At 33.4% G+C, this 17,897-nt stretch overlaps 1 protein-coding gene across 1 annotated transcript in view; it reads right to left on the reverse strand.

The window, feature by feature from the left end:
* The window catches only part of XRCC4 (X-ray repair cross complementing 4), a gene marked incomplete at both ends in the record, with an annotated part of 177,241 nt that extends 172,297 nt beyond the window's left edge, over positions 1-4,944 (reverse strand). Inside the window, one exon of the mRNA XM_084234298.1 lies at positions 4,806-4,944. Coding sequence (XP_084090424.1) covers positions 4,806-4,944 — 139 coding nt within the window. The remainder of the gene's footprint in view (positions 1-4,805) is intronic.
* Between the last annotated feature and the right edge of the window lie 12,953 nt (positions 4,945-17,897).

A 17,897-nucleotide genomic window follows, 5' to 3' on the forward strand; every position in this document is an offset into this window, starting at 1 on the left:
GTGCCCCAGTTCTTGTATGCATAAATAAATAAATCTTTTTTAAAAATCCCTAAAATTATAATGTAACTTTTCAAAACTTTGATCTTTGTGCTATCAAGTGTCTGAAAACCCCATGACAATGAAGAATCTTGGAATGTATCCCTTTATTATTGTTCATGATAAATTTTTGATAATAAGTTGTGATAGTAAAATATGAATCTCCACACAGCCTTTCCAATGCAGTAGGAATAAAATTATCTTATAATCTGTGATTTTACAGCTTCAAACATATTTTACCACATTTTTTCTCTCATTGAAGCAGATACATATTTAAGATGATCATCCCTATCAAGGTTACTTAATTTCTGAAATGTTCTATTGGCTTTTCTGAAAAAACAGGAAAATAAGGCAAATGCTTCCTACTTAAGGAATTATCTCATGTTATATGTTTGAATAATTTTATGTGTTTGAAGTTATAAATATCCAAGGAAAGTAATTATTGCACAGAGAAATAAGAAATAAATCTGTAGAAACCATCTTTAAGGCAACCACAGAAAAACTTTAAAGAAAACACAAAAAGCATGTTTGTTAATGAAACATCCTGAAAACTATTATGAATTTCATTAAAAGAAAAGAAACATGTCTCAAAACATTTTATAGAATTTATTGATTCAATTCATTAATTTTAAACCGTGCTTAATGATCATCTAATACATGCTAGGCACTAACCAAGGCCCAGGGATCTTCAGTTAAACAGAGAGACAAAAATGCTAGCTTACAGAGCCTGATTTAAGAATGACATCTTAAATATCCTCTTATATAACATAGTAGATAGCATGTTCTGTTACTCTATCTGTGAATGTTATGTTGATTATTATTATGGAATATTTCATTTTTGATAGGAAAATATAAAGGGAAATTATCTTTCTATAGTTCCTCTTTAAAAACTATATTTAAAGAAAAGTCCAACTTTTTTTTTTTAAAGATTTATTTATTTATTTATACAAGCACTGGGTACAGTCAGAAACGCGGAAGGGTGAGAGAGAATTCACCAGAGCTAGAGCAGGGAGCAGAACAGGCAGACTAATGAAGTACACTGCTGAAGGGAGCAGCAGGCGCAGCAGGAGAGGTCTGCATGCCATGTGAGACCCTCGCCAGTGGCCAGGGATGGAACCAGTGCTGCAGAGGCTGTGAGCAGCTTCTCAGCCCAAAGCTTAACCGCTGCACCACCAGGGAGGCCCAAAGTCCAATATTTTTTAATTTATTTAAATATTTCCTATACAGCAAATGTGAAATTTTGATGTCCTATTTAGAATATTAATCTTGGAAAAACAACTTGGTCACCAGTTTTTAATTTTATGCTAAGATCACCTGAAAGAAGCAAGACTGTGAGCATTTGATGCTCCAAAAAGTTCAGTGACCAGGAATAAAAGCCATGGAATGATAAAATTTAGCAAGGATACAGCAGAAATGTGTAAGAGAGAAAGAGAGAGAAAAATAGTGAGCAGGCCAACATGTACAAAAACCAAGGAATTGTTCTCTGACAGGCAGGACCCAAGGAAAGCATCACAATTACATGATTTACAGGCAGATAAAAACATAAGTAAGGAAATTCTTTCCTTTGGATTCTTACATACTATGAGCCAAAGACTTTGTATAGCCAAAGACTTTGTATTAGTTTGGGGCTGAGCTCAGAATACAATCTTGTTATCTCATTAGGAATCATGATGATATCATGGACCCATTTTTTTATTTATTAAAGATCCTTTTCCATTTAATTCCATGATATAATCTCCACATAGGTCACCAAGTATCAATGTTTAGGACAAATACAAAGTGGCTATAATTAGTTGACAATAAACATAATAAAATGTACTCTTCCAGGAACTTTGAACTACTCCCGAGGTGGGTGATAAAAGTTTCTTACTGCCGACTGCAATTCTTAAAGAAGTCTCATAATAGTTATGGATCATTAACTCACTTTGTGACTTAACCCTGTGATACATATAATCCTCTATAATACTGAAGTGATGACAGACCACATGATAATTAGACTCCAAAACATTCATTAGATAGAGCATTGCTAAAGGAAAAGAAATCAGTGAGTTTTATGTGTGGGAGATTAAAAAGAATCCCACATCCTTTTAATTTCACTCAAATGAAAAGAAAAAAAATTATCCAAATTGAAGGCTACAGCAATCAAAATGTTATACCAAAAACAGGATGAGGTATAGGAAGGAAATTTATTTTCATGTTACAATTATTTAATTGTTTCAATGTTTTAATCACAGTATTGTCTATTTATAAAGTGACAAACCAAATTATATTTATGTAAAAAGCCTCAAATAAACAAGGAAACATGTTATATTATTTGGTTTCATATTTTATCCCTAAAGATTCAACAAGAAAATAGCAATGGATAATGAAATATATATAACTTATGAGAGATTTAAAACTTTGTATCTTTGAAAAGGAAATAAAAATACACAGCCCACTGGAAAATTTCTTTGAAAGCTTTCTCAGTATAGGAAGCTAAAATGTTAACTATCCACCAAAGGGGAAAAAAGTTTAAAATCACATTGCTAAGAGTAAGTTCATTAGCTACAAAACAAATTGTGGAGCATAATGCTTTTATGATCAAAGCCAACAATAAATAAATATGAAACTGGAGTTTTCATTAAAACTACACCAACCCTGAAATGGTTCACGTTCCTTTGTCCCTAACTAGTTATATATATTTGAGGCATCCTTTTATTCTTTCTTTCAAAGAATATCCATTAAGCACGTATGTTCTAGGTACTAATCCAGATATAATTCATAGAGTAGTTGACAAAATATCTTCTTTGTTTTCAATAGATCTAGTCTGATGAAAAAACATTCATATCAATATATTAAGAACAACTATAGCCTCATTTTGTATGACATAAACAAAATGTTCCATAAACATAAAATCAACTTTCTAGTTAATTTAATATTTAGGAGTTAATCAAAGTACTCTTGTTCCTGATCCTTTATGATAAAAAAATTTATACATGTAATTATTGTTCTTTGCCTTGGTGAATGAGGTTTACTGACTATATTAGGTTTAATTTTTTCTTTAACAATTAAAATACCTCAAGGTCATCTGTTTGACCATAACTTCATTATATAGAGTAAGTCATTTGTCAATTAGAAAGACTTAAATTATAAATACAGTATTCCTTACACACAAGCAACCACTTCACCCAGCACCTGCGTCCTGGGCTGTGCGATTAGAACTACTCGTCTCTTTCAGATGATTGGCATGTGTATGGTATATGTAGCCCCTTCACCCTAAAATAGAGATGCTATTACCTAAGTATACTTTCAGCGACTAACATAGAGCTAACCTGACAAATTTTCCATCATTCCTACATTGCAACAACCAACCAACAATTCATTTCTCTTCATAGAAATGTATAGTTTAAATAGATACCGTGACAGGTAATGCAAGCATTATCCTTGAAATTTCTTTATTTTACAATAATCTATATATCAGCATGCCCTAATCTTTATCATAAACCACAAATAAAAAAGTATATGCAAGTATATTCAGTTTGACTATACTATATAACTGATTTTATAACATTCAAGAAACATTCTAAATTTTACAATGTATTATATTAAAAGATAATATAATGATTATAAAAAATTATAGAGAAATATTTCAAAAGTTGAGTTAGATTCAAATAGTATATAAATGACAAAATTAATTTACTTGAAATATCACTCATAACTCTAGAATGACCACTATATAGCTATCAAAATAGTTTTAAAAAATCTTTTAATAACATATTTCAGAAAAGCTTTTCTAGATGAGTAGAACATAATTCAAGATTATTTACTTTATACCTGTCATGTTCCATAAATGATTTCAGGGTTATTAGTCTTTGTAATTTTTTTTAAAGAATTATTCCTTTATTATAAGATTGTTATTTATTTTGCATAGAAGAACTGGGGTGCAGGCCAGAGGTGCAGGGAGTGAGAGGATTCACCAGAGAAAGAGTAGGAAGCAGAACAGGTGGGCCTACTGAAATACACTGCTGAAGGGAGCAGCACATGAGAGACAGGAGAGGTCTGCTGTGCCATGTGGGTTAGCTCCCTGGCCTGGGATCAAACACAAGTGTTGGGGTGAGCCATCACAGTGGTAGCACTGATACTTAACCCCTAGGCCAACAGGGAGGGCCCGGTTAGTAGTCTTTGTAAAAGATGTCACCAAAGATTAAAAAAATCAAAATTCTATTCCAGAAATTAACAGCCAAAATTGCCCATATGGGTTTGAATCCTGATAACAAAGTTTTAGATTATGAGTTCTGTTTCATTTTGTTACAAATTTAGTACATGGTCATTGGAAAATAATTCAAACAATGTAAGTCTATGAAGTAAAAGAAAAGCATCACTCAAGCCAACATAAACCCTTGGCACAGTCAAACCACCTTCCTGTGCCTCCTAATATGCCCCTGGAGCCCTATGAAAAGATACATGTAAAAAGTATGATTTATGTTTTGTATAAAGAGATCATTTTAAAACTCTGATCAAGTCCATGTTTTAGTACTTTGACTTACAAATGGAAACCAGAGTTTGTTGAGGCACATGTCTCTCTATCCTGATATTAATTATTAATCATAGGGAAAAAACACTAAATATTAGCGATCTAAATATAGTTAAACAGCAATAACAAGAAAAAGCTGCATTTTAAATTTTCTCAGTTATCTTTTAAAGAAACAATTTAGTGGCTATATCATTGAAGACTAAAGCATAGCACATTTTCAAAATTTTACTTTTAAGAAATTTGATTTTAATATTACCTGTCCCAGTCCATACTGACTGACCATCAGTGAGTGTAATAACAAAACCAGATCCTAGATTTTTCTCCCAAGTGACTTGTAGAAAATGAATTATATCAGGTTCAGAAGCAAGACAGATCCTGCTTACTTTTTTCTCCATTTCTGGTGACCTGTTATAGAAGAATAAAATAAATATTTTTGTAAGAAATTGTAACAATCACTATCAAATAGTGATGTTTTATGTACTGATCTTTCAACTACACAAAGCACCAAGAGACTTAGGTAATAAATAAAACAAAACACATATAATAATAATAATAGTTAACCAACCACCAAAGTCAGTAAATCAGTTCTGTTCAATATTGATTCACAATTTTACAGACGATGAAAGCACATTTTTTATAAGGTCATAGAGTAGTTATAACTTTTATATACCAAGTGTAAATTGGTGCAAGCATTTTAGAAAACTTTTGGCTGCATAGTATTAAAACTGAACACATGCATATCCTCTGATTCAGCAGTTTCAATGATAGGTATATACTGAACAGAAATGCATGGCTATTTGTGATAGTTATACCTGGAAAAAATTCAAAATGCCTATCACTAGTAGACTGGATATATAAATTATATACATATAATATACATGTATATACAGACTATATCCATTTAATGGAAAACTATACAGCCATGAGAATGATAAATGGCAAATGATTTGCCCAATTTATAAGCTGAATAAATATTACTAACTCCACCAATATGAAGAGTTTATTTTCCCCAAGAGTCAATAATCTCTTTCTCTACAACAAAACAAATGATCACAAGAATTAGTATGAGTGATCTCAGGACTAGAATTTGATTCTAATTAGAGAGGATAAGTTTGATCAAGTGTCTTCATCTCTGTCAGGAAAAAGATGGTGTGAAGTGAAAATGGAGAATAAGCACAAAGCATAGGGACACAAAATCTCAGAACCCAAAAGCTGGTTATGCCGTCTCCAAGAAAGGGGTTCCCAGGCTCAGTGACTCACACTCTGTACCCAGTTTGACAGGAGCACCCTGTAACTGAGATGGGTATCCCAGCCTAAGGACAATTTTTTTTTTTTGCATTTTTAAAACTTTGCACTGACTTATTACATACAGGGTAAAGTAAATATATCAAAAATATAATTTGGTAAATTTTATAATTTAACAAATTAAACTGTGTAGATCTAGAAGCAGGACATTAGCAACTCAGAACTTATTCTCCCACTTCCTCCCTTCCAGTCACTATATCCCCAAAGATTCTACCAAAGATTCACATATTGATAGATTTTATACTTTTTTGTAAATGTAACTATACAGTGTTTTATTTTTTGTTCATTTTTTAAACTCCACATTATGCTTATGAAATACATCCACATTGCTTCTTAGACTTGGAAATCATTCTCATAGCTGTAGAGTTTTCCATTAAATGGATATAGTCTGTATATACATATATATTATATGTATATAATTTATATATCCACTCTACTAGTGATAGGCATTTTGAGTATTTTCCAGGTTTAACTATCACAAATGCCCATGCATTTCTGTTCAGTATATACCGATCAGTGGAACTGCTGCGTCAGAGGACATGCATGTATTCAGTTTTAATACCATACAGACAAAAGTTTTCTAAAATGCTTACACCAATTCACACTTGGTATATAAGAGTTATAACTACTCTAAGACCATATAAACATTTCTCATCTTTTTTAAGTTTTAGCCTTCTTAGTGGGTATTATATATATATTTGTGAGTTCAACATAATTTTTCTAATGTATCATTACATTGAATACTTTCCACATATCTACTGGACATTTAAATATCCAGTTGTGGACTGTTCAATTTCACTACTGTTTTTATTCAGTGTTTTATTCTTACTTATTTGCTCTTTATTTCTTTTTGATTTGTTTTTTTATTTTCAATATGAATCCTTTAACAGGTAAACATATTATGAATAATTTTTTCCAGTCTAATACATTTTTACTCTAATAATAGTTTTGGATGAAAAGAAATTCTTAATTTCAATAGGATTGCATTTTATCGACCTTTTTATTTGATGGTTAGTACTTTTTGCACCCTACTTAAGAACTCTTTGGTCACTAAGATGTTTTCCTGTTTTTATCTAAAGATTTTATAATTATATCTCATACATTTAGATTGGCAATCCATCTGGAATTTATTATTGTGCATTGTGGCAGGTAAATGCCAAGGTGTATTTACCCATGTGGATATCTAACTGACTTAGTACTACTAATTAAAGACTATCCTTTCTCAAACTGCACTGCTGTGTAAGCTTCATCATAAATTATGTGACTAAATATCTATAAAAGGTTCAACTTTTTTTTGGCATAGATACAATTTCATATTCTATATTGTCTTTTTAAGGTTACCTTGAATAGTGATTGCTACTGTGATCCAACATACTTATTATCTGTCACCTGCATCATTTAAAAAATATGATTAACCTCTAAGCAGTCAAATCATTCATGTAAAATGTTGAGTAACACAAGCTCAAATATAGATCCCTGTGAGTTGCCATTAAAACAAGTCTCATAGACATCAACCGTTAAACTACGTAAGTATACTGCTGCTATCTCCATTTAAGTCACAAGGATATCAGGAAAGTCCTTGGCAAAACCTACTTATTTTTCCAACTTAGCAATGTTATTTGAAAAAAAAAATAAAAAGGACAATTAAGCTTTTTCTTACTGATCTTACTCTCATTTCTAATGATCAGAAACAGAACTCTATGAATTTAAAAGTCATTCTTCTGGTAATTTATTCTAGAATCTCATCCAGAATGATCTCCAACTAACCAGAGTGTCTTATGACACATACAATTTAGTTCAAAACAAACAACTATATTTATTTCTAATACAGAAATATCCTCTGACCACAGACACTTTAATAGGAGACACTTAAACTGTAGAAGCTAACAAAAGTAAAGATCAACCCTAAAATTAACAAATATACAAAGAATAAACATTGTAAGAAAATTAAAACAGAAAGCAAAGCACAAACTTCAAAAATGAAAAACCAGAGAAAATTATTCTCTAATCACAGAATTAATCTTACTACATGAACCTTAAAAAGTTCAAAAAAATTCATTAATATTTTCTTTGGAGGAAGGGTGTAAAATTCTTCAAATATTTATGATCAATAAACATGCTATAAAAATCCAAAACAAAATTTTAATTATCATTAATTTACAAATTGGTTAATAATTATTTAACAAGGAGTAACATTTAAATCCAGATTTTTAATTTGGTCTCTCAATTTAAAATTATTATGTTCTCATAAATCAAGTATATTTATGTCAATAACTGAAAATAAAAGCAACATGTAACCTAACATTTTTACACAAAACAAGGCTAACTTACTTATAGATCTTTACCTCCTGTGGGTTGGGAGGGATGCTTAATTATAGAATGTCATTGCTATGCCATTATAAAATAAGGTAGCAGAGAAAATGTCCAGAATGTATGAAAAAAAGTCTAAAATTAGGAGTATAAGAGCCTAGCAAATGATAAATTAACAATAATTCTAATTTCCATGTTGTTTACTCAGAAAACTATTCTTCCCAGTAAATACAAAGTTATAAAACAAACAGAGCCACATTAATTAGGCATATTAATATCTTTCAAATATGTAAATTTGTATATTTGACTTCCTCATAATCACTGTAAAAAAATTAATTTTATTTAATTTTGTCAAATTTTTTCCCAATAGTGAGGTCCAGTTTGCCTAGATGTGCTTAGCACTGAAATGCTTTATCCGCTGTGAATATTTTCTTTCAGATCAGTTAATATAATTAACATGTAGTCAATTAATTGCATGCTTTGTAATCCTTAAATTTGAAAGTCACTGTACAATGTGTTACTATTTGCCTGTGCATCATAAAAAAGGCACAGAGAGGTTTTCATAATTTTAATACACTCAAAACCCACAATTTTGTGAAGAATCAAGTAATAGAAATAATTTATGAAGGCCATTATTTGCCTCTACAGAATTTATATACAAACACATAGAAACACATGTACATCCAGAGGTTATTTCTTTTTAAGTGTGCCTCAAGAATTATGGCAATGGACATCAGTATAACTTTGTGAAAGGAAATGGCAGCATTTACAATAATGCTAAAACAGCAACTAGTTTCAGGGCTATTTTTACCATATTTGAAACAACCAACAAATTTCTAATTATAGAGACTAATTATTTTTAAATTCACTGTTCCATATTCATGTCAGTAACTCATCCTACTTACATAATAATACAAAAGGCCTTAATATTAAGAAGACATGTAAGGATCAGATTAGTTTTAATATCTTTGAATATTCATGTTTAAACATTTTCCAATTTTCTGATTAACTAGGTATTTATCACAAAAAGTAAATGGTTTTATCTAAATGGTTCTATTATATTCAGAAGCCCAAGATTTGTAAGTTTGGATACTACCTGTGAGACATGTTTAAGCAATTATCATAAATATTAGTCAAATATGACAAATCACTATCCTCTAAGTATTTTGTGCCTCAGTAGCCTCGGAAATGTTTTGTTTTCATCTCAACTGAGCCTTAATTTCCTAATAAGTAACCATTTGAACCAGTTTAGAAAGTACTTAATTCTTTTACATACTGAGGTTACTCTATTAAATATCAAATACAAAATATCTAAGGATGAACCACAGAAACAGGAAAAAAAAAAAAAGGATGACTTGGAATGTCTTTCAAGAGTTAGGAAAATGAATCAAGGATCTCTTTGCATAGCGCTTCTTTGCGCTTTTTTTTTTTTTTTTTTTTTTTTTTGCCCCTAGAGGGCTTGAAGGAAGAAGGGGTGGAACCCCCTTAAGAGGGACTGATTGATTAGGGCCATAAGGAAGCCTGTGTTTTGTTTTCTAAGGGCACTAAAGGTCACAGTAGTATCAGCACCTCTCCCAGCCAGAGCCAAGGAGCTAACACAAGCCTGCAGGTGGAAACAGTTGGGTCCCACCCCATTTGTACATGAGTAGCTTTATTGAGAACCCAGAACAGTTGAGAATTGAGAAGCTTATCTTTAGTACTTTGTGTCTTTGATACTTGGCTTCTCTCTTAGAGAGAAATAAGTTGTTGGCTGGTATGCAATTGATGTGATCTATGCGCTGAACAAATACCATTCACAGTTGCTTCTGAATAAACAAGACACTTTTTAAATTAGTTTACAAAGAATTTTGTATGCCCTTTTGGATGCTGATAAGGAGCAGTTTAGTAGCCAACTCTCTTAGGTCAGCTCAAGTTAGTGACAACACTGTATCATTGATAAACACCATTTTGAACTTGAGCTTCTTTTATTTTCCTTTATACCAATTATGACTTCTTTTCAAGCTGCTTGGTCTGCAGGTGTTCAAACTTCTGCAGTTAAGCCAAAGAGTTGTACTTACAGATCAGAAAGGGCTAAATGCATGTTTCTAATGAAGCAATTAACTTAAGTGCCCCCTTGTTGAGAAAAGTAGGCTGATACCTAAAGTGAGTTCAAAATAGAGATCAGCACACAGCACAAGCTGTTAATAGGCTGTAATTAGATTCTTGATTACCTTATTTTGTTTGATTTTATTTTTTTAAAGGAGGAAAAGACGACGAAAATTGTAAGCCTTAGATTTGGGGGAAAAATCTCTTCTGTAATGTTCTATCACATTACAAATTTTCAAAAGATAGGAACATATAATTGCTAGAGAAAAAAGGAAGGTTTACGTAAGAAAATGATGTCTCCATTTGATAAGACAAATATGCAACAATTCAGAAAAACTAAGTGCTAATAAAAGGCTATTTTCCTATATGCTTATTATTTTTAAAGCATTAACATTCATGTTTATCTCATCAGAAATGCCACACTGAGGATTTTTTTAATTCATCATTATCAATAATATGCCAACTTGGCTCATTGGTGTTTTCTATCTGACTAAAGGGTAAATTAAGATTTTACTCAAAATGACTACAAAATCAATTTATCTTTAATTTTCCGAAAGAATTAAAATATCAAACTAAGCTTCTTTAGGATTGCTTTCCTGAAATACTATATCTTAAGAATTTTCTAAGCTTTAAGGTTAAAGAATTTACAAGATTATTAAATAGCTTCCTAATCATAACAGGATGATCTCCATCCTAACAATTTTGAAAATGAAAGTATGGTGATGATCTGTCCAGGTAGATGTGATATTTTCCGGATTTTAATACTGAAAGTCCCATGTCCTAGAAACTACTCAACTCCAGCAAAAGAGAAGGGTTTCGCTACACTGAATTACAGTAAAATAGAGTTAAGGTTGTTGGTAGAATCCTGTTTAAAATATATATATATATGTAACTTACAGCTGATGTTCTAAGAACACACTAAATTAATCTAGTATTTTTTAGGAATAATGCATGAGAACAATCAAATAAATCTAAAAAGTCATCTTTGTCATGATCATAGTCCACTCTCAATTACCTCTTAGGACTGTGGTATGCCAGCTGCTGGCATTCCAAATATCACATTACTAATCGTTTCCTCTACTTATCTTTTACAAGCATTAACAATCATTATTTTCAGTGACTCATTTAAATTTCACTTCCTCTCCTTTTCTCTTACCCTATAAAGTGATAATTAAAAAGCAATAAAGACCTGATGCCTGAATTATGTTTCCCACATAAAATCTAATACCTAGATACCCAAAATTATCTTAAACTTAGATCCAAAGTCCCAAGACTATGACTGACTTTATATCATCACTCTTGATTATATACACCCCTGGCAGAAAGGATGAGAGCTTAGTTTTCATTTGGGAAACTTTATAGGTTCACAAGTACATGTCAACTCTAACTGTAGAGTTTCATGTGAGAATGACACTTAACAGAACTGAACAGATAAAGCAGTAGTGGAAAGAAAGTCTTTTTTCATTAAGAATTCAGTAGTTATGATTTCTTAAGCTGAGAAATCTTGACACGCCTCATATTTTAATTTAAGAAGAATGAGGGTGTGTTGCCATGAAAGACAGCTTGTTTAGTGTTCAGTACTTGAAAAATGTGCTGCACAGAATTCAGATGTAATTAAAAGCATTTTATGTTGTAGAAAAGAAATCAGAATTGCACTGCACTTTCTTCCCATTCACAGAGCCCCCCCCCCATAGAGTTATAACTACATTTATTTACCTGTCTAATGGCAAATAAGGGGATGAATGGTTAAGAGCAGGATACAAGAGAAATAAAAGTTAATCCTGGAAAAAAGAAAAAAAAAAAAAACACCTAAAACATGTACTCAACTGGTGACATTACCTAACTCAGTAATATTAGGAGCCACATTAGATGCTACTATTTAACAATTCTTTTTTTTTTTAATTTAACAATTCTTAACCAACAAAAATTGGCAATTTCACATGGTTCAAATAATAGTTAAGTCATAAACTGCTCATGAAGACTTGCATTCTTAAGAGGATGAATAATTACATACTTATTTCTTGTCCTACAATTTCTGGGTCCTAGTCATTTTTAGTCACATTCCTGAACATATTTTGGACAACTCCAGGGACAGGTGGTTTCACGATATAACTAAAAGATTTAATTCTGAATCCCAACAAATGATGTATTCTTAAAGTATACTGAAATTTTGTACCTGCTAAAATTTAAATGAAATCCTGTTTTCTAGCAAGGGTATGTACATCCTAATTACTGCAGGGACTATGCAAGTCAGGTGTAAGCCCATATTTAGTCACGGTATGAGGAGTGGAAAGTGTGGCAAATGGAAATTACAAGTGACCATAAAAATACATAGCCACTACTCAGTGTAGATTGTTAGCATGGGTAAGTATTGGCCTTGTGGTGGCCTGCATTCTGTTTATTCAACAAACCTCCAAATCGCTATTTTTATGCAAAAGTTACTTAACTTTCAATGTTGATTCATTAAAAAAACAACAACAACACTATGTGGTATAATAAGAAATATCTTTAGTCTTTGTCCCAGACATAGCTCCAAACACCCTTGGAATTTCCTGAGTGCTAGGAGTGTCTTTTGTTATTCATCAGGAGTCCCCTTTCAATCACACCAAAGTTTATGCTAATAAGACCACTTAGGGTCTCCAGATAGCCTTAAGATGGAAATGGTCACTAGAAAGACCAAGTGATTAGTCAACTAGTACTTTTGGCCTCATTCTCAGGGTACAGCCAGGGGAGGGCACAGATAAATATTGAGCTCTTAACTCTGGAACAACCAAATTTGGAGAGCTTCCCACTTAAGGAATTCATCAGTGTACACAGAGAATAGCACGCCAAGCCAGGAGTTTTACACCCTGACCCCCATACCCATACGCCCATACCTTATTCTAGGCATCGCTTCCATTTGGTTGTCTCTCATTTGTATCCTATATACCAGAAAGCATAAGTACAGTGGTTTCCTAATTTCAGTGAGCCATTCTAGCAAATTATCAAACCTGAGGAGGGGATTGTGGAAACTCCCCATTCATAGCATTCTAGTGAGACGTACAGATGGCCCCGGACTTGTGACTACCATCTGAAGTGAGGGCAACCTGGTGGGACTGTTAGGGGAAAAGGGATGTCCTAAAGCTAATTCCATACAGGCTTTGTGGACTCCACCCCCACTCCAAACCAAAGCCAAAAGACATTGGGAGAGACAAATCCCATCACCACCAAAGGAAAGGTTGCTGGAAACTGAGGGTGGGGTTAAACAGCCAGGTTTGTTATAAAACCAGACATGTGGGCTTTGGGGGGTTCCCCTTTTTGGCTCTCCACCAGATCGCAGCACTCAGCCAGCTCTCAGAGTGCCACTGGGTTTCCAGGTCGGCGGATCGGGTAGGACGCATTAAAGACTTTATTTCCCTATTTTCTCCCTGAGTTGTACATTTCCTCATTTCCCTTTCCCTTGTAAATAAACCTTTCATTAACCTTTTGTGTGCGCCTGTAGTAGAGTATTAATAAGTCCCTTTTAAGGGCGCAGGTGAGGACCCAGAGCCAGGCAACCCGTTTTATATCGGGGCTGCTCCGTAACAGTTTGGCACCCAACGTGGTTTCCTGTAACAGTTTCCATAACAGTTTAGCGCCCAACATAGTTTCCTGCTCTGTAACAGAACTGCACCCTTTAACCTGTGGGAACTAACACTAATTCCAGGTAGTGTTTGAGTTAAACTGAACTGGTGGGCATCCAATTGGTGCTTGAGAATTGGAGAACTGGTTGTTGGTGTTAGAAAACACAATGTCGCAAAAAGTCTGAGTGCAGCTTTTAAAGCTATTGTTATAGTACCTCTACTAAATCTGAAACCAATTTCTCTGTCCCCAAGTGCTTGGAATAGGGAATCTTTCTCTGACAAATCTGATGCTTCCAAGGTGTCACTGGCTAAAGAGGTCCAGATGGTCACTGGTCGCTCACAAATAGCATGACTTCTAAATATGGCAAATCAAACACAAATATTTATTTAGATCTTGCCAGATGCCAGCTAATATGCTAAGTTTTGGCACAGACCTGTGAGTAAAACTGATACATATCCTGACCTCAGAACACTCATAATCTCCTGAAAAGAAAATCAAATAAGCACATGGTTTAAAAATTATGGCAAAAGGTAAGGTGATAAAAGATAATAAGAGAACCTAATCAAATACGGCAAGATTGAAAGAGTCATGGGAAACTTTCTAAAGGAAATGAAGTTAAAGACCTATAGGAGAATTCTGCATTTACCACTGCTACTGCCCTTTTGCTGATGCTATTCTGGCTCCTAAAATATCTACCTCTAATCTGTACCTATAAAAATCTATTCATCTTCTCAAGGTCTAGGAGCCTTAAAAGCAATTATGATTGGGCCTCCCCGGTGGCACAGGGGTTAAAGACACAGCACTGTGAAGCTATCCACAGCCACTGCAGATTGAGTTAGATCCCCGGCTGGCTACCCACATGGAGCAGCAAACCTCTCCTGTCTCATCTGCTGCTCCCCTCAACAGTATACTTCAGTAGATCTGCCTGTTCTGCTCCCAACTCTGTCTTTGGTGAATCCTCTCACTCGCATACCTCTGGCCTATACCACAGTTCTTGTATGTATAAATAAATGAATCTTTATAAAAACAATCCTTTTAAAAAAACAGTTATAATCAGCCTCTAAGAATCTAAGCTATCAGTCATCTTATTCTTCCACTGAAGAAAAGACAATATAGGGCGGAGACAGGAAAATGGCTGCGAGCAGCTCTGTAGCTCCTTTGGCCGTGAGGGCTGCTGTGGGGCAGGTCCTAGCAGCCAGCAGTGATTTCTCAAACTTGCGGGAAATTAAAAAGCAGCTACTGCTTATCGCGGGCCTTACCCGGGAGCGGGGCCTACTGCACAGTAGCAAATGGTCCGCGGAGTTGGCCTTTTCCCTGCCTGCGTTGCCTCTCTCCGAGTTGTGTACCCAGTTTTTCAAATGATGCCATGTTGTCCATGACCCACATACGATTGGACTTCCGTGACACTATTTTCACCAAACGATGGCATCTGTAGATGGGTTTAGTATTGCCAAGTGTGAAAATACTGTTAATGTCCATCAAATGGTGAATAAACAAAAGCTCTATTAAAAAAAAAAAAGAAGAAAAGAAAAGACAATATAAGGAGGAAAACCATGCTCAGAAACACTGCCAGTTCTACCTCCTAATGGAAGAGGTTCTGAGCTAAATTATGTCCACTAAATCACTCAGCAGTGAATTTTCTCACATAATTGTGAAGGCACCAGAACTATAGCTACCTCTTACCATTAAATGTTCTCTATTTCTGCTGCTATTAAATTGCTTCTCCTAACCTATGGTCAAGTTATCACATGGTATTATACAAACCTAAATCATGAACTAAATATTACCCAATATAGTAAAAGCAGCAATAGTAGAAGCAGCAAAGTTCCTTACATAATGATATTATACCTTCTCCCCATATACCTGAAGATTTTCAATTATACTGAAAACAGCATTTTCAAAGTATAGAGTCAATTCCTTCTTTTTTTTTTTTTTAAGATTTATTTATTTATTTTCACAAGCACTGGGTACAGTCAGAAATGCGGGAGGGTGAGAGAATTCACCAGAGCGGGGAACAGAACAGGCAGACTGACAAAATACACTGCTGAGGGGAGCAGCGTGGACGGCAGGAGAGGTCTGCGTGCCATGTGGGACCCTCGCCGGAGATCAAACCGGCGCTGCAGAGGCTGCGGGCAGCTTCGCAGCCCAGCGCTCAACTGCTGTGCCACCAGAGGAGCCCCAAATTCCTTCTTTTGCTAATGAGACAAACTCATGAAACATTCTAAAGTATTTCTTTGAATGTTTACACAGCTTAAAATATCTACAGGAAATACTAACCTCACTTATTATGGTCACTAACGACATTATATATAGGTATTTAAGTATTTCCCTTTCTTTTCCTGATACAAACTCTGTCTTAAAGCCAAACAATTTTTTTTGAGATATAATAAAAAAGATCTCATAACCCATTGGCTTATAATATAATGAATTAAGATGATGACTAGTATTTGTTTAAAACCAGTGATTTCCTTGGTAAAGGTAATAAATTCTCTACCTTATACTATGATAGACTTATGTTTAATAATCCATCATGAATCTGATCAAACCTCTGGATCTAACTACCAATTTATAGGAAACACAAGGGATGGAGGAACATGTTAAACAGAGATTGTGAGAAACTCTATGGGGCAACTGACCCAGTTTCTTCAATGTCTCAATGCCAAAGAAATGGGAGATTTGGAATATAAAGGTTAAAAGAGACTTAGAAGCCGTAAGTAATTGAAATTCACTTTATTTTGGCCATGATTCAATCAACTAACAAAATTTATTTAAGTAATTTGAGAAATCTTAAGACAGATTAGGTATTTGATAATATTAGGGAATTGTTAATTCTGTTCATATATAAATAGAATTGTTATTGTTTTCTCAATTTGCTTCAAAGAAACACAAGAGCATACAAGTAAAATGATATAATGTCTGGGGTTTGTTTAAAAATAATTTTGAACTGTAAAATTTGGGAGGACATAAATAAAATGAGATGGGTCATGAATTGATAGATTGTGCTAAGTGAAGGTACAGAGGAATCTGTTATTTTCTCAACTTTTATATATTTTAAGTTATCCATAATAAAATGAGTAAAAAGAAAAGAATTTTCAATATGCATTATTTAACTATCAGGATGACTTCATTTGTTATAGAGTACCTTTGTATAAAAAAAAAAAAAGAAAAAAGGGCATCTTTTATAAATGTCTTAAATATAATTTTATAATTCAAAATTTTAGATTCTAAGTAAAGAAGTGTTGTCATTTTGGTAAAAACTCCTGTCTGCTTAAGGATTACACCAGGAACATTGGTTCATAATGTATTGGTGAATTTTGCTGTGAAACATTTTATCAATGACATTAGAGATGACAAATATTTTATAATCAAGTTAGCTGCTGATAATCAAAAATATCTGAAATTATTTCAGTATCTATTTGCTATATATTAATAATTTGTTCTTAAAGCCAAAATTCATAAAAAATTACTATAACAAAAGACCCCATATATGAGCCACTTCACATGTATGTTCTGAGATTGTACATAATGACCACAGTAAAGAACCAGCAAGAATAATCATAATAAGGATCCTCAAAATTTCCAATCATGTGTCATATCATTAGAATCATGCAATCATAGATTTTGACCTAATCAGTATTAACCAAACACCTACAATAGTTCTTCGCACATAGTCATTAAGTGACCTTAATTCAAGTGGTGGCTAAATTCATTTAATCTGCAATTTAAACAACTCCAGTTTATACTTTTCCTTTTCAGATCCGTAAAAAACACACTGAATTCTCTTAACCTCAATTACCTCATAGTACCTGCAAAAAGTTTTAAGCAAAATGTATATCTCATCAGTGGTCTAAATACCACATGTTAGGAAACACTATATTAAACTCATAACATTCAACACCAAACAGGAAGCCTACATTTTCAGTTTAATATGCTTACATTCTCATCAAATGGAAAACATATGACATTTTGAAAACACTGGGCAACTTTGTTATCGCTACATAATAAATGACTGGTAACAGGTGGTTCAAGAAGACAACTGGAGAAT

Source organism: Talpa europaea (genome assembly GCF_964194135.1).
Source record: "Talpa europaea genome assembly, chromosome: 5".
NCBI lineage: Eukaryota > Metazoa > Chordata > Mammalia > Eulipotyphla > Talpidae > Talpa > Talpa europaea.